Genomic DNA, 18665 nt, shown 5'->3' with positions numbered 1-18665 from the left:
GTGACAAAGGCAGGATTTAAACTTCCCCCTTAAGTCTTCCTCTTCCATTCTTTACACTCCTCTTTCTAGTTCTTCTTGAGTAAAACCCAGTGCTAAGTGGGCTTGCTGCACTGCTGACAATATGTGATAAGTTGAAAGGTGAAGGAGCAGGGATTGATGATAGCTCTGCTGACATAAAAGTAACTTTATGAAATTGAATCTGTCACTGTGAAATAAAAGTGTCAAGAAAGATACCATTATAAAGGTGAAATAAAACTAACCTTGTTAAGACCTTGTTGCTATGGAAATGAGGACGATGCAATAACATTTCACAATAAAGAGGTGGGCATTTATATATTATATATAATTATATGAATAATTACCTGAAAAAGTTGAATTATTTATTTCATTTTGAACATTTTGGGACTCCTATTGTACAAATCAGTCTTCTGTCTTAGAGTAGTTTTTTAATACTAGCGGTTAGCTTATTCCTTGTCTTCAATTCCAGACATTTCTGACCAGAAAATATACTTTGGATGATTCTTGGCGTGCGTTTTATATCTTAGTCAAACATAGGGGGTTATTCACACAGGCCAGAGTGTTCACCGAGGCCAGGCAGCAGCAGCAGAAACACAGGCCGGCAGTCAGCCAGCTGCAGCAGGTTAGGAGGAGATACCCACTGAGAGTCAACAGTAAATGCTTGTGTTCATGTCACAGTTGCCCAACGATGCCACCTGACACAGAGCCCCTGCGCCGCAGTGAAGTTAATGGCGGAGAGCTTTTTGTATGCTATTAGCTGCTGGAGTACCTCTCATCCAACTATTAACATCCTGTGGTGCTCTTTGTGTAGACAGGCAGAACAATGAATACATTTCTTTTTATATATATCTTTTGGTTTCTGTAAGTCACTGTAATAAAATACGACTATAACATCTCAGAGGAGTGAATTAAAAAGTCAGTCTGAGCATAACGTTAATTGTTTTTAGTATCAGCACATTTCTCTTGTAATCGTGTAAACATGTAACCAGTCATACACATTCATAAGCTGCTTGAGTTTTAATTTAAAGTTATCACAGTAATGTTGTAGGAGTACTGACTTAATACGGCAGTGTTTTATTTTTGTTCTTGTCCCTGAAAATGCATGATAATGAAAATATGATGAGGATATAGTAACTTTATGTGCCGAACAACTAAACGTAGAGCTGATGCAGGAGAAAAAAGAATTTGTGAGGCTGTCCTCAGCATTTTTGATTGAGTTGCTACATCTCAATGTTAAAGCATCAACCCTGCAAAAGACATGTTGTCAATGACTAGGGAGACACACATCGATCGACCCACCACGCACACCCAGGGAAGCCGTCAGGTGGACAAATACTCACACATACACACACATACACTCACCTGCGAGGCAGCCATATGCACGTGAATGCTCCAAGTTGGCAGGTATGTGGTGAAAAACACATTCTCAAACGTACACATAAACACACATACACTAAAGAAAGTTGGCAGGTAGTTACAGGTGAAATGTGCGCATTTACACACACACACACACACACAGAGGTGCAGAACAAACATCTGTGCTCCCCCAGAAGCCTGACCTGACTAGTTGAGTAAATCTTGGTTCTGCGTTGTCTCTCGGTCTCCAGGGAGAATGTTTGCTGGCGTCGAGGCCTCAGGTGAGCCAGGACAAATGAATGATGCTGAGCTGCAGGATAGAGATTTAATCTAAGGGCTTTTCAGTGTGCCAATCTGGGTAAATAGGCTGCAGGACGCAGCCCGAGTCCACCTGCAGAGGAAACTGAAGGTTAAAATAACTTGTCCTCACCAATATCGACAGGCATGCTCCATAATAGCTGCTTCATCCCCATCAGTGGGGAGAACGAGGTGGTCAGTGGTTATTAAGCCATTGAATGAAACAAACCAGGATAAAATATTTACATCCAGGAAATAAGGAAGAGGGGGCAACTGATACAAATGGAAAGTTAAATAGGTTTTCGTTGTCGGGGGCTTTAGCTGCCGACACAGTGGTATTCTCTGAGGAGCTCCCATTTTCTTTTATTAATTTGCTGCAGTTGTGCCGACATTATTTAACTGCTCTACAGTCAGTTACTTATAAGCTGTAATACAGATCTGGAGTCTCCTATTATGTCAAGATTCTATGTACATTTAAATAGCATTATCATTATAGACAAAAATTGGTTAGTAATTGAGGATATTTAAATTTTGTATTAAAGGGGAGCTCCACTGATTTTACACATTAAAGTCCAATTACAGGTCTTGGGTAGTACTATTGATGTGTGTGAAAAATCTGTGTGCAAAGTCTTTTGTGGCTGCATGAAGTCAGTTACAGCTGAAAGAAAGTTTGAGCCCTTTGTCGCTGGCCAATAGTAGCATAACGCACCCAAACCTCCGACTAAACTGTCAGTGGTCATTTGCGTTATGAGGAATACAGGTGTCTGGTTTTAACAAAGAAGATTATGTGCAGAAAAAAAGGCAGTGTCTCTGGTGCTGCTGCATCAGTTTTGATCCTCATTGGCCTCACAATGACTCACTGCATTGTTAGTCCAATGTGACAAGAGAACAAAGCTAGATCTGTGGAATAGTCTTTTAAAGAAATGATTGACACAGTAAACGGTGTTATTACTGTATAGTAGCATTAAGGAAAGTAAGTTCTCCTTGATACCAAAAATCTAAATAAATGACTTTTTTTTCTGTGTCAAATGCAATGTAAAGAGTGAGATAAATATTTGACATCTGCACCAACAGACCAGCGGATTTATGTGTTACGTGTCTCTAGCCGCACCACCATTATTGCAGTGGCACAGTTGAACTGAATGGATTAACCGACAGTGACGGCAGAGATGTTCTGTTGATTATGGTGGTCACGCATTCCCTTTCACAGATTAAATTATCTCATGTAAATGTGCAAGTTTTTTGGTCTCAGAACACTACAGTGAAGGATGAAATACATCATTTATTGACACTCATAAAGACATGAATTTGTGAAAGTGAAATTTTGGCCAGGAAACGCAGAGGGAGAAAAGGAGATTAATTAAAATAGAATTAATTTCAGGTATCAGATGCTTGTGATTTTTTGCCTCAGCTGTTAACAGCAGAGCCTGTGTATTGTTTGGTGATTTGCAGGTGAAAAGTGTTTCAAATTATAACCCTCACTTTAATCGCATTTCAGGGACTGTATTTTCAACATGTAACAGGTTCTATAAGAGGTAAAAAAAAAAAAAAGTCAAAATTCTTCATAAATTACAGCTAGTTAGTCTATATATGTACACCTCTACAGGTGCAGTCACCATGTAACAATGGATGGCTTCCTTTTTATATCGACATCAGTCATGTTTTACAGTACAACAGTATATCGCTGTGCAGTTTTATTGCTGCAGGTAATGTACTCTAGCCAGTGTCAGCATGGTTCTGTGTAGCAGCCTGTTCATGCTAGTCTGTTTTTTTGAAACAAAGTCTCTAAATGGGTTTGAAAATTTGCCAGACCTGATGACAGAGCTGCTAAGTTGGCAGCGATGTTCGTCTTACAGGAAGAATAGTGTCACTATTATTCAGATACCTGATGAAGAGTTCACTTTGCTTGTGGAGCATGAGGGAGCTGTGACTGGTTCATCAGTTATTCTACTCAATGACATTTAATTATTCTTTTTCTTGACACATTTTGACACCTAAAGTAAAGGCGTATTTTGAATCCTTTCTGACTGAAATACAACCTGTCATATATCAAATCACGGCTTGTAACCACTGATGATTTAAAGAGAGTAAAAAGGGAAAAGGGGATTTTTACAAACAATTCCCAGAGTAAAAGTGCAGATAGAGTTCATGTAGCAGCCAGTGAAGGCAGACATACCAGACAGAGGAGGGAATTGTTAAAATAGTGAAGTTAGTTTAACAATTAGTGTGCTTCAGTTTAGTTAATTTACATAATGACAAAGATAGAAGTGAAGATACTCTGATAAAAGTGATAAAATATGATTAAAACAGATGCAAATTTCCAATTTGCACATGTGAGATAAGAAATCCATCTATGAAATATCACCTCACATCACTGCAAAGCAGAAAAATAAATAAGTCAAGATAACAATCAAATACTAACTTCTGAGGAAAAGTTAGAGAAAGAAATCTATTATGCACTGGCATCATGTGGTTTAAACAGTTTCTGAGCCTCCACCTGCTGATAGATGACTACCTTCACATTTTTACATTTTTGGCATTTCACCAACTATCTCATCCAGAGAAGCTTAATGACGGGTGCAGCCATAGAATAAGCCTCGGTAGCTGGATCATCAGTGTGGCAACCAATAGTAAGGCCAACACTGATCCTTGAATGATCGTGAATGATGGAGGAGTGCAGGTGAAAGAATTAAAGTAAGGGATAAAGAGAAATATTATTCTTGTATCTTAAAGAAGGTACAATAGTGGAGAAGTAGAATTCAGAGGGGAATAGATGTTAGGTAAGTCTGGAAACTCTTCAGACTTGGTGGTGGAGGGGTGTGAAGGGGGGGGATCACTGTTTCTTTGTCAGCTGAGAAAGTGTCAGAGACATTTGGCCTACGAAATCCAGTCAAAACATATTTTGAATTAAAATGTATGTGTATCGGCTTAAGGATGTTTTTCTCAAGTCTTGGAGAGCAGATTTTTAGAGGATGAAGCTTTGACAGCAGTGATCTGTTAGTGTCCCTGGTGGGGCTCTCACCCGGCAAACTGGCTGCCAGTTTCTGCAGACACTTCTGTTCTGATCTACTTTAAAACTGGGACATTTCCTCATATTTAACACTGATTTCAGGAACAGTGGTTAAGATACAGTTTTACTGAAACACCAGAGGAGCCGGTGACATCGGTGGTCTGGCGATAACAGAATCACAGGTAGCGTTGGTTAGGCAGGCGGCGCTGAGGGAAAAGTTCAAATAAATGAATTCTGACTTGGAAGGAGAGGAAAACTGTGGTATGTAGCTTTTGATTTCTCTGCATGTTGGAGCTGTTTGCAAAAGGCTGTAGTAAGAGCAATATTCTGTTTGTAGTTTGGATGGCGGTTTCTTTCATTTAGCCTTTCCAAAACCACAAGAGCAAAAGTGTGGATCAAACAGTGTGTTTATCTGTTCCAATGTAAGCTGAGATCAGAACCACACCTGGCTAACTAGCTTTCTGTCTACCTCATGACGTTACAGGCTCCATTTAAAAAGAGCTGTTCATGAGTAGCAAGTCCACTGTGTAGCACCTCCCTCACTGTGTGGAAGCCTTTACTTTATCATTTCATCTTTATCAGTTTATCATCAGTAACTGATGTCAGACTTGTTACACATGTGCTTATCACAGTTATAATACTAAGTCTCTTTAAGTGGACGTACAGGTTCACACAGATTGGGTCTTGAGAAGCTGAAGCAGCACTGACCTGCCTCTGAGTGTCAGGTTGCATCTGTTGCAGTTGCTGTTGAGCTTAGATTGACAGCAGATGCAGCAGCTGATGAGCTATCACTGCAGACACATCAGTGTTTTCTCAAGACCACTTGTGTGGTCTTGAATCTTCACTGACATATTATCTATGATACGTACACAACAACACGGGTGTGATTTCAAAAACACAAAGAATAGACAGATGGGGGACAGATAAACATCCCAGATGTTTACTGGTCTTGGTGACTTGACTAAAAAGGATGTATAGGGATCCTGATGATACAGTGTACAGTACTGACAGAGTACATAACTGCCCAAGGACATTTACAGACCAATCAGATGATTTTGATTTTGATTTTGATTTTTATAATCTCATGGTGCTCCATTTATCTATTGTCTATTGAGAGGATCCTGAAAGAGCTTTACAGTGAAATCATACATTTATATATTTTGTACAGATTGAAGAAATAGTGTGTAATATGTGACTGTTTTAAATTGGTGGCACTAACGTTTACTGTGTCCTGTAGTTGATAAATTATGGATAAATTATGGACACTGATAACAAAACATTACATTCAGTTTAATTCTAAAGGTTTACATTTACTTTAATTTCTAATTTCTAATTTGATTTAATATTTATTAACTGTGTTTTGGCTCCTCACCTACAGTATAATATTGTTTTCTGCTTAGGATTGAACATGCTCACTGTATTTCATTCATATTTTAAAGCAGAGAAAGCTACTATACAGTTGAAGCTGTGATGCCCAACCTTTGCATATTGTGATGTTAAGCACGCACATAGTACCTCTCATCTTCATCTAAATATGTCATTGGAAACGATATACGTGTGTGTGCACATTTATAGACGCAGTACAGATTTCATGGTAAACCTACAAGCTGTCTTGTTTTAGTCAGAGTGAGGCATGAAAAGCACTCCTGTTCAGAAGCCAAAAACTCCTACACCTCCCCAGCTCTTTCATACTCAACCTGGCAGGTATCAAGGGTAATTTTTTTTTTTACCAGGATCCATACTTTTTATCTCACTATCTCTCATTTTTTTTCCCATATCTGTCTCTCTCTCTTATTTATTCTGTCTCTCATGAGTGTGGTCCATTTGCAAGACTGGCCAGTTTTGTTATATTAATGCTTATCAATAGAAGGACAAGCTTCAGTTCTTTGGTCACAAACATTGCAAGCAATCACAAGAGGAGAGAACAATGGTCAGACTTTCCAACCTTGTAAATTATCCTGTTAGAGTGAGTTATTAGGTAAAAATAAAACAAGAAGTATAGAGAGAGACAGGGGGACTGTTTTTCTCTCCCTCCGCTCAGCAAGTTGTTTTATTTTCCTCACAGAGACTTTTCAGAAATAGGCATTTTACAATTCTGTTCTCATTAGAAAATGTCCCCCTGTGTTGTTTCAATGCCAACAATAAAGAGATAAGAGATTTGTAGCGCGGCAGGTCCAGTGTCATCTCACAGTTTATTTGCGCTTCAGAGATTTAAAACCACTTGAACCCTAATGTTCCCAGCACTCTCTCTTAAGTAGCTTCAAAGTTACATTAAACATTTCTTTTCTTTTTTTTTAACAGCTTGACAACAGCACATATTGTGTAAATGCTTTTTTCAGCACCTCACTGCAGCTGTATCACACAAACACTGGTCAAACAGCACCATTACATCAAACAGAGAACTTCAGATGTCTTGTGCATCATTTAGTGCATGCTTACTGGTATATTACCATGACATCTTTGTCACTGTATCTTTAGTATCCATGAGATCTTGATTAGAATTTAAAATACTACAAAGTAGCTACATGCATGTACCTGTATTCTGCCTCTCTCAGTCTTGTCCTGCTTCATATTCTCTCTCTCCCTTTTCTGTATTTTTCCATGTTTTAGAGATAATGACAAAATGTTCATTCAGGGGTGATTTTCTACAAATATAACACAAGGTTCTGTTTCATAAAATGTACTATGGTGTAATATCCGAGAAAGGGTTTTAAAAATGACTCAGTGTTTCTCTTTCTCCCCCCTTTTTCCCCCCTGTCTGTTTGTGTTTTAGTTGTCCAGCATATAAAGCGAAGAGACATCATCCTGAAGAGGGAGTTGGGTGAGGGAGCATTCGGGAAAGTCTTCCTGGCAGAGTGTTACAACCTGAGCCCCACCAAGGACAAGATGCTGGTGGCTGTCAAGGTACATCTTCACTGTGCGGCTCTGTGTGTGTGTCTTTGCGTGTGTATGTGTGTTATAAATAAGATTAAAGGAATAGTTCAACAGATGTGGTGACTGGGGAGGCCACTCAAGTACACTGAACTTACTGACATGTTCATGAAAGCAGTTTGACACATCTTTTGCTTCGTGACATGGCACATTATCATGGTGGAAGTAGCCATTAAAAGATGGATAAATTGTGTCCATAAAGGGATCCACATGGTCAGCAACAGCCCTCAGATAGGCTAACCCTAACCCTAAAGCAATGACTGCCTGGTATTAAGGGGCCCAAAGTGTGCCAAGAAAACATTGTCCACACCATTACACCACCATCACCAGCCTGGACTGTTGACACAAGGCAGGTTGGGTCCATGAATTCATGTTGTTGATGCCAGTTTCTGACCCTACCATCTATGCATCAGCACAAATGCAGATTCATCTCTTTTGGGTGAGCCTGTGCCCACTGCAGCCTCAGACTTCTGTGCTCGGCTGACAGGAGTGGAACCCGACATGGTCCTCCCCACTCCCTCAAGGTTCGATGTGTTGTGCATTCTGAGATGCTTTTCTGCTCAGCGCGGTTATAAAGAGTGGTTATCTGAGTTATCATAGTCTTTCTGTCAGCTCCAACCAGTCTGCCCATTATCCTCTGACCTCTCTCATCAACAAGGCATTTCCGTCAGCAGAGCTGCCGCTCACTGGATATTTTCATCTTTCACACCATTCTGAGTAAACTCTGGAGATTGTTGTGAGTGAAAATCCCTGGAGATCAGCAGTTTCAGAAACACTTCCAACCAGCCTGTTTGTCACCAACAATTTTGTCACAGTCAAAGTCACTGAGATCACATTTTTCCAATTCTGATGTTTGATGTGATCCTTACCTGAATCTCCTGACCTGTGTCTTCATGATATTATGCATCGTACTGCTGCCACATGATTGGCTGATTGGACTATTAAATGACTAAGCAGGCGTACCTAAGTACTTGGTGTATCCACATTGTACTTGCTATGAATGAGTTGCCATGGCTAACTCCACAGGCTTAATAGGCAGTTTCATTTGAGTGCCATGGCCTACTAAGTAGTACAGCCATCATCCCTGCTTATCAAGTCCCACTAGTCATACAAAAAGTCACTAGTTACTGTATATCAGAAAACCTTTCCACGCCATTTACTGGCCTTCATCTTTAAAGCCTCCTTGAATCCTATCCTCACCATAACAAAGTGCTGACCCTAGACAGCATGACTCAGCCTCATATCTGCACTGTAACTGCTTGGGCTAAACTACAGTAGCTGGCTCAACTTTGTTTGAATGCCATAGCCCACTCAGGGGTCCAACCAACACCACTATATGTCTGGTTCCACTAGACTTACCAATAGCCACTGGGTATTCCAACCTGTACCTGTCTTTGTACCCATCTAAAACCCGTCAAAGTACAGCCAAGGAACCAGCATTTACTGTCAAGGAAAGTTAATACCCGAGTGAACTTGCTGCTTTGTTTCAAAGAGCCTAAAGCACTGAAAACCACTGCCCTTGTGTGTTGGCTCTCAGTGCCTTCACAACATTAAGTTGTGCTTGGCAGCTCCCAGTGTGAACATGAGAAACGGTATGAATGTGAAGCAGGGTGATTCTGAATAAGAGGTTGCAGACTCAGCAAACCTACCCAGAAGAGAAAGAGAGAGAAAACTATAGTCCAAAACCCACCCTGACCTTGACAATAGGAGAAAATAAAGGAAGAGTTCAGATGAAGGTGGTAGAGTGTCTGGCCATCACTTTCTTCTCTTAGGATTAACAGGATTAACAAAAAATGTATGCTGTGTCATTATAAGCCTCCTCTACAGTGACCTGTTTATTTTTAAAACACAATGCAATGTGCATTTTCATCTGAACATGTTCCTGTCTGTGATAAAGCAGGAAGACGCTCTCTGAATACACTTAAAGGTCAACAAAGGGAAAATTCATTGCAGCATTTTCCTTCAATTTATTGTGGTTGAGCACTTGAAGGTATTGTTTTGGAGGGATGCCCAGACAAGAAACATTTCCTTAAGAGTGCGGTTTGATTTGGTAATAGAATTTTATGGCCATTTTACCTACTCTGCCGTACATCTCAACCACCTCCAGCACTTCACTGCAAGAGGAGCACCTACGGGTAAATGTCTTTCTATCCCAAGGTCTTTCCATCTGTAATAATGTCAGCAGCAGGCTGGGAAAGTAGGACTCAAGGCCAAGGAGATCAAGAGAAGCAACTTGCTGTATTTTCCTGTTGCTGATGAAGTGTCAAGAGACTTCTTTTCCCTCCAGTGCAGGCTGCAATAAGGCATGTTATTGCTGTTATTTGATTTTTTTTTCACTTTTTTTTCTAATACTGGTGGCTTCAACTGACATCCCATCAAGATTTGATATTTCATGTGTCCTTCACTTCAAAAGAGTTCAAGGTACCACCTGCTTGATCCTATTACCGATCAGATCAATTTGTCTGTGTACAGTAGTTCCTGCCAGCTGCACCTGTACTCCCTGAGCATTACAGTTGTAGTGATCACTGGCCTAAAAACAAAGCACAGGATTATTAGGTGGATATAATATATTATATAGCTACTGTATACTGTAAACTGTGGAGAAAATGCTGTCGAATCAGGACAGACCAGTTTACAGTTTAAAGCTTTATTGACAAGGATAAAGAACACTCATTGTTGTGTTTACCATCGACTATCATGAGAACCCAGTAATTAAACAGCAACTAATTTTCTCCATTATCTCCTGTATTGCTATGGAATCTTGGTGCTTTAACAATATCAGCTAGAGGCCACGACAAAAACAACAGCTGTTTGGGTGTAAAAACAGTCAGTCAAGACAGCGTTTGGATTCTCCACACCCGGGATAACAAGACTAAAAGTGCATTCCATCCACCTGTTTTTATGGAAATAAATTAGATCAGTTTTTTTATGCCTGGCCATGGTCAAAAACTTGTTTTCATAAAAGTAAAATGAAACAAAGTCCAGTGGAAACAGACTGAAGTCATTACATATAAATCATGTGACTCTTTACATTACATATTCTACATTGCTTTCCATTGTTTGATGTTTGACTGGCCCTTTTTTAAATCCACCCTCCCTTAATGGCACCTCAGTAGTGATGGGTCAAAATGAATGATCAAATCTTTCCTACTGGTATTTCCGCAAGTTCAAAACAAACAGAGATCACACTGGTATGTACTATCTCCATGAAATGCCCACATTCTAAGTCCAACACTGGCAAAATCTCTGTGTAAACGTAACGCGGAATAGTGACTCATGAAAATTATTGCTTGCATCTGCTGCATACACATTACCATGCTGTGCTCCATTCATTTCAAACAGGAACACTCCCTTAGCTTTTCGATCTCATCTCGTCCTTTGAAGGTGCCTCATTTGGAGGAGTGGAAGTCTAGCCTGAACCAATGAGGAAAGGAGACAAAGTTTTGCTGCTCACAGATATCATTGATGGTACCTTTTGCTATCAAGAACGAATGTTGCCTGCGTTCCATGAGTGATCACTGGAATTTACAGACAAATACACTGGTTGAGTTTGGGGAAAATGGGACCTCCATTTCCTGAGCCTTTGGGGTTTGGACAGACTTTGTCAGCTAAGTGTGTAAATCTAACTCACTTTTTCTCTTTCCAGACACTGAAAGATCCCAACCTGTCAGCAAGGAAGGATTTCCAGAGGGAGGCAGAGCTGCTGACCAACCTGCAGCACGACCACATTGTTAAATTCTATGGAGTGTGTGTAGACGGAGACCCTCTCATCATGGTGTTCGAATACATGAAGCACGGAGACCTCAACAAATTCCTCAGGTCAGTTTCTCACTGACGATTGAGTCAGTTTAACCTTAAAGTGCCAGACTAGTGCTGCTGAGCAAATTAGAGAGCCTAATTACAGTCTAATTACAGTTTGAATATGCATGGGTTGAACTTTAGATGGAAGTGTCAAAAAAAAAGATTATTAACAGTATGTAGATGTAAAACTTCAGTATGACTCTGAGAAAAGTAAATTTCTTTTGTCAAATTCCTGCTGCTGATACAATACCCAGCCAACTTCACAGCTTTCTGGGTTAGCAAACATGAGTGCTATAGTGCTTTTGTTCCATAATGTCAGACTGTACCGAGGGAAGTGACCTCTGATAAGCCTCAACAAAAGCGACACGATGCCAGTACAGCGAGCTCTTTGGTAATGGGAGGCTTCGCTGGAGTTGATGTCACAGGAGTGTGATGTGTGCACAGGAGGAGTCTGGGATAGAAGTGTGCTATTTCAAGTGCGTTGACAGCGGTAGTGTGTGTGTGTGTGTGTGTGTGGTCTATCTTGTTTTTGAAGTTTGAGCAATAGCTGAAAAGATGACATGTTACGATTGAGTGTGTGTGTGCGTGTGTGTGTGCATTCAAGAGTGTGTGAAGACTTTCTGTTGGGAAATCATTCCTGAAATGAAAGGCAATGTCGCGAATGATGAAATTCTTTCATGCAAGGTGCAAGACGTGGCTGATTTTTGGTCTATTGGTCCTGTTGGTCACATTTAACAGATGAGATGTGCAGGGGAATCAACAGGAGTGAATAGAGAATTTGATGTACAGGTCCAGCTCAGCCATCAGATAAATGGAGGGCGACCCGCACTCTAGATGTGTGTGAAGTCAAATAGAGGTAGAGTGACAAAAACACACATGCTAAGAAAAAGTACTACTGATCCCCCTGCAGTCGAGCAGAATTATCACAGAGACACACACACACACTTAAAGCAAAGAACACTGAATTGCACTAAAATCAAGAGATGGGAAAAGACAGGTAGCATAAGAGAAAGCAAGAGAGCTGTAGTCTTCCCTGCATAGCTCCTGGTCTGTAATCACAGAGACGAGAGGGTGATGAGAACAGCAGGAGCTCTTCATCGTCACCTAGAAATGCAAAGCAGGGACCCACAGTCAACTTGTTCTGGAAAATGTACAACTTACAATACGCTGATGAAATCCATGAGCACTGGTTAAAATTCCTGACCAGCTGGAATAAATGAAAATGCTGCAAAAAGGTGCTTTAAAACCACAGAATTAGTAAAAAAAAAAAAAAAAAAAACAGCCTAGACACTAATAGTTTATCAGTCCAATTAAAGTTGTCTGAGTGCTTGCAAGTTATAGTAAATTTGTTAATATTTCTAACAGTCTTCTTTTTTATTACGCTAATTATTCTCAATAGGTAGAACAAGGTACCTGTCCTGCCAGGATAAGGGTTCATTAGTACAGTAAGGAGCTTTAGGGTTACTTATTAAAGGGGCGGTCAGGTTATAGTCTGCTGTGCTGGAAAGGCATCAAAGGTTCCTACATCCAGTTCTTAAAGCGAGACTATGAAACTTTTAAAAGAGGAAATAACACAGTTGAATTCATTAGCAATAAAACTCAACTTGCTTAATTCAGTCCACTCAGGAGTTTTACTGCTACAGCCTTATGTGGTCTGGTATGACCACTAGCTTATTATCCCTAATTTTAGCAAACCCTAATCCTAAGATAGATATTTTTGCATCCCTGAGTCAGTTCATGGACTTTTTGACTCTCCTCTTATTGTGTGACTCTATCACATCTTAAATAATTAACAAATAAACGCTTGATTGTCTGTAATTACCACTTTCATTTCAGTGGCTGCTGGTCAACAAAAGTTACATGGTCTCACTTGAAAACTGAGGAAAGAGAACTCCATCAGCAATAGCAGTTCATCAAATTAATCAACATTATTCTTTGTAACACAGAGCCCACGGCCCAGACGCCATGATCCTGGTAGACGGCCAGCCACTGCAGTCCAACGGAGAGCTGGGCCTTTCCCAGATGCTGCACATTGCCACGCAGATTGCCTCAGGCATGGTCTACCTGGCCTCTCAGCACTTTGTCCACAGGGATCTGGCAACCCGCAATTGTCTGGTGGGCAACGGCCTGCTGGTCAAGATTGGAGACTTTGGCATGTCCAGGGACATCTACAGCAGCGACTACTACAGGGTAAGACTTCAGGATCCTTAATTTGCTTGTCATAGAATTATCTGCTGTTTAGTGTGTCCCGGGGCAGAGATTTAGACAAGTGCCACAGTGAACACTCAGAGTTTTCAATGTTTGCCTCACCTCAAATAAGTCTTGCGTAGTTACCTTGCCCCCACACTATGTTTAAAAGTAAAAACTCTCAATAATAAATGAATTAACTTTTTGGTACCTCAGCTAAGGCCTGTCACCTATATGTGTGACTATCCTGTGTAACGGTTAGGATGCAAATGATGTAAAAGTAAATAAATTTTACTCGTGGATGTTCACCATACTTATGACTTGGTTTGTAACTGGGTCCAGAACAACCCTAAATAAATCCTCCGGGGCTGCTAACTAAAAAGATGTTAAAAAGGGGTGAAGACTACTGCTCTCTCCTGTTTCATTTTTGTTGTTATTTTTGTTTCCATCTTTTTTTTTCATGAGGAGTCTTTCCCTCCCCAGTGCAGCCCGCATCCCCCACACCAGCCATCATACATTCAGGCGAGGATGGAGAGGTTTAGGAGATGAGCCTGCTGAGCCTCCAGCCCGATGCTTAGAGGCTTGTTTATATAGCTTTCGATTCATGTCCTCTCTACTGTTTAACACGATTAGCAACTCTGAATGCCGCAAACCAGCCTGCAACTGCAGGGCTGAAGAATTTAGCATTTTGCTGAATAAATAAGTGGATATTACGGAGTGATGGCTGCTATAGATCTGGCTCCTTTAAACAGGCTGCTCTTGTGAAATGACTTTAGGTGCGCCTGATTCTGTTTTTCCCAGCGTGACAGCTGGGCCAGCTCGGACTTTGCTGGGGGCAGCGCCAGTAGTTATGAAGTACTTGCCTGCTGGGTGAACATCTCTGCACACAGAAAATAATTAGTGATGAAATTTGAGTGAGATGTCTTTAGTGTTTGCTGCATGGCTTTCTCCATGCACACCATCTGTGTGGTGTGTATTTTATTCTGAATATGAAGGTTGGTGATATGATTGAGTGCATATCAGAATAAGCTTACAAACTGTTTTGTCCCTCAGTGGATATAGAGGTGTCAGGCTGGCAGTGAGGTGAGGATGTCTTAGTGGGAACAGAAAATCATTACTCTGACTTTATTAAAAACACTCGTACATAATTCTGTCTAAAGATCTCTGATCATAGCAGAGAGGAGGTGTTTGGAGGCTGTTAGGACCAACATAACACTTACAACAAATATTTGAACACGTTATACATTATACATTGTCTTAATCTAAAATCAGTTTCACACTGAATTCAATTTTGCATTGAGCATACAGAAATATTTAAATTCAGAATATCAGAGACCTTTCCGTGCTCTGTGACATAGCTTATTGACATGTTCATATTCAAGCCACAGTTCTGAAATATAATATTCAAAGCTTATAGTGGGATTAGTATCAAGGGTATAGAAATACTCAACTTAGAGTCTGGAATACTCATTAAAAGCTCTTTGTGGAGGAGAATAATTGGCTGTATAGACATTGGCGGCTTCAAGTACTCCAGTTTCATGCTAACCATGTCAGCTCTTGCGCTACAAATCTTCCATGTAGGTTTTGCAAATTTTGCAACATTAAGTCTCCCTGTTTCAGTAATGGGAGTATGCACGCATGGATTTTGTGTGTGTCACTTCTACTTTGAGTGTGTCATCTACGTAGTTATCATCCCACTAAACACACTGTAGCCTGAATGGGATTTTTGAATGATAGTTTCTGGTCTTTACTTTTCACATTGACTTTATTTAATATCAGTTATCAAGTGACAATGAGTGTTTATGCAGAAGGACTTTAAATATCATAGTTACAGTGCCAGAGTAGTGGCTTGTCATGGCATCTGATATTTGCAGAAGTAATATGTAATTTCTTTGCAAATAATGTTCCAATGTTCCGCCCCCTCTAAACACAGTTTACAACAGAGTCCTGATATTCGTTTCAAATTCAATGAAACAGAGATTATTAACAAACTTGAAAAAAAAAAAAAAAAAGTTTTACTTCTGCTAAGAGAATGTTGCTCTAAGAAACATATTTAGGTAGCGGCTTCTATAATTCCAATTATAGTATACTGGCATCGCTCTCCCTCTTCACATGTGTGCCTGATTAGCTGATTAATTCTTTTCCATTACATAATGTTTGCTTTGGAAAAATACAGACAACTGCTATATTTCATGCCAGTAATTGAGGGGGGAAAAAAAGAATAAAAAATGAGAGCGATAACAGGCGCACACATATCACCAGGTCAGTTCACAAAGCTTCACCACCATTTTATTTCAGTCAGGAAGTGAACAAATTAACATGAATGCAGGAATTTAACTTAATAAAACTTTGGTGTTGACCCCATCAATGAAGGAAATGCCTGGGCATAGAGCCTAATGAATAGCAACCAATCTGAAATCCCCAGAGGGAGCATTGTTAGACGAGGCCTGGTGGAGGGACAAAGTTGTGAGTGGTGTAAACTGCAATGACTGAGTAGTTTCAGGTGTCCTGGCCAAAGGATAAAACTGTGTGTTTCCTTGTTTTGATCACTTTTTCTAATTGACTCTGAATAGCTAGTCACAGCTAATTTAGCAGGCAGATACTGCTCAGCTGGAAGATTAAATGGTTCAGTTGATTGTTCTTGTCTGAATAGTTATAAGCCTAGTGTATAAGTGCGGTGAATTAACTGTTCAAAGGACAGACAGAGAGAGAATTGTTTTGGTGCCAAGGAGCAGAGTAAGCTGGGTATTTTACTGCGTTCATGTCTACATTCTGCAGTTGATACCATATGTTATTAGGAGAGTTATCAGGGTGATGTGGGATAAAAGTAGCAGTATTCATAAGTGGGAGGCCACCAGTGAGGGATCGTGTCCTTGATACTGTGCTAGAGACTCCTGCTGATTGGTCAGGGTGTCTGTGCAAAGTGGGGTGAACCTGGGGGCGATGAGGTGAACCTCCAACCACATTATGCTCCTCAGTGACAGGTGAAAGGAAACAGCTGGTCGCTCTGCGCAGTAGACAACAATGGAGTTAGCAGTGAAAAGAAACACAGTGTGAAAGGAGGTGACCAGCCCAAATTGGAAGGTGAATTGAAAGCGAAAAATACGCAAAAATTCATAGTAATTATGTATTTAAAAATCACTTTAAATTATATTTAATTATATTTACTTGCTAGAAGAAGCCTGTGTGTGTGCATGTGAAGAAAAGAATGAATATAACTTGTAGTAGTGGTAGTTTATTAGGAAGCAGTGTGTTACTCTGAGGGAACTTTTTCAGTCAAATGCTGGTTCCTTCTATCAGTCTTAGTGTTGGATTTATTGAGGAAATTTTACATGGTTGAATAATTTATTGAATAATTTACTTTTTATTCAGAGCACACACACACACACACACACACACACACACACACACACACACACACACATTTTAACACACTGCAGTGAGAAAGGGAGAATAGTTCTTGCAAATCTGTATGTTAGATTAAGCATAAACCAGAAAGTTGGTTTGTAAAAAGAGACCAGTGTCAGTTTGAATATGGGGTGTTGTGTTTATGTATGTGTGTGTGTGTGTGTGTGTGTGTGTGTGTATGTGTGTGTGTGTGTGTGTGTGTGTGTGGCATGCCTCGTGTGAAGCTGCTGTTTGGTGCGTTGTGATAACATCACCGCCCGCCTACACAGAGGAATATTGACAGAGCCCAGAGATAAGGAGCTCCTAACAGTATTGGACACTTTCCCTGTGTTGAGTGATTATAAATAGCAGCGCCCTGCCAAGAACACAATCCTCCCATCGCTGACTAGTCGTATTGACGCTTGTTGCCCTCTGGGACTCCTGAAACACTTTGCAGCAGGAGGGAACAACTTCAAGAAAGAGATGAATATTGTCCTAAATCACATCTATCTGTCATATCCTCCTGCTCCGCCTGCACTGAATACGCCTTTGTGTTGTTTCAAAAGAGACAACTGCAGAGCCTGCACAGGCCGACGGCAGCACCGGTTCCTGCTATGTAGGTGTCTTATGCTGCTGCCTCGCGATGTATCAGGTGATGTTTTCCTGAGTTCAGAGAGTGAAGCACTGAATTATGCATGTTTAGGTAGGTATAAATGACAGTGAATGCTCTAAAGGTGTCTATACATTTAAAGGTGCAATAAGGCAGACAGAGTGAAAGATGGATTTTTTTATTTTATTTATTTTATTTTTTTTTACCAGAAATGTTTCAGGAACAGCACAGATGGAGGATCTCATGCAGGGGCTCTGTCAACCTGCTGGTCTCAAATATCATTATTAGATGTATTATTTTCTCACAGTGTAATAACAGGTTTCTTTGCATTGCATGTCCTCTTTAATACAGGAATGAGAGTCAGTAGTACAATAAGCGCTGCAGTAAATTTGATGGCTCTTGACAGCTAATTTCCTTCTGTCATTCTCCTCATGATAACCAGTTATATTTTGTACAATATTCATTGGCTCTGTTGAAGCAGGAGTCCAAGAAAGCTGCTCGCTGATTTGTTACAGTATTTTTGTAATTTGTGTGAAATTCAATTTCTGCTAGCATGAAAAATGTTCTTGAAAGGTTTTGCATTTTGCTTTTCAAAAGCTGCATGTACTCTGCCATGTTTGGCACTGGTCCTTCTCATTACAGGCAAGTTATTAACAGTAACATATAGGTTTTTGTCAAAGGATAAGATAGAAGTTTACAGTTTCTACTGTTTTGCTAGTGAATATTAACCATTCCTCAGACTTTTCTCCAGAGGTTTGCTTGCAGAGTGTTTTCATTTAGCAATGGCAGGGTTCTGTTCTTCATTTCAATGAGTGCAGCACTCTCTGAATGTAAAGCAGGATTGTGTTGAGAAAAAGTATGTGTCCTGTTAACCTTGGGTAAAAGAGGGCAACAACAATTACAATCTCATCCCCAACATTTGGGTGTAAAATAAATAAATAAAAATTGTTTTGAAGCCAGCATCTGCATTTCTGAATCCTGGACTGATAACTATCAAACGCTGTAACAATGTTATAATATAATGACTCAGTTTCAAGGACTTGGTGTTCTTTGTGACCCTGCCAGGAA

The 18665-nt window shown here is 40.2% G+C and overlaps 1 protein-coding gene across 3 annotated transcripts in view; it reads left to right on the top strand.

Annotated features, from left to right (window-relative positions):
* The window catches only part of ntrk3b (neurotrophic tyrosine kinase, receptor, type 3b), a 165316-nt gene that overhangs the window by 132336 nt on the left and 14315 nt on the right, over positions 1–18665 (top strand). For all 3 annotated transcript variants that reach the window (XM_018697465.2, XM_018697464.2, XM_018697463.2), the window contains 3 exons: positions 7455–7585; positions 11259–11431; positions 13360–13603. In XM_018697465.2, coding sequence (XP_018552981.1) covers positions 7455–7585; positions 11259–11431; positions 13360–13603 — 548 coding nt within the window. The remainder of the gene's footprint in view (positions 1–7454; positions 7586–11258; positions 11432–13359; positions 13604–18665) is intronic.

This window comes from Lates calcarifer, linkage group LG2, assembly GCF_001640805.2.
Source record: "Lates calcarifer isolate ASB-BC8 linkage group LG2, TLL_Latcal_v3, whole genome shotgun sequence".
In the NCBI taxonomy this organism is placed as follows: domain Eukaryota; kingdom Metazoa; phylum Chordata; class Actinopteri; family Centropomidae; genus Lates; species Lates calcarifer.
This window is presented reverse-complemented; position numbering and strand designations above follow the sequence as displayed.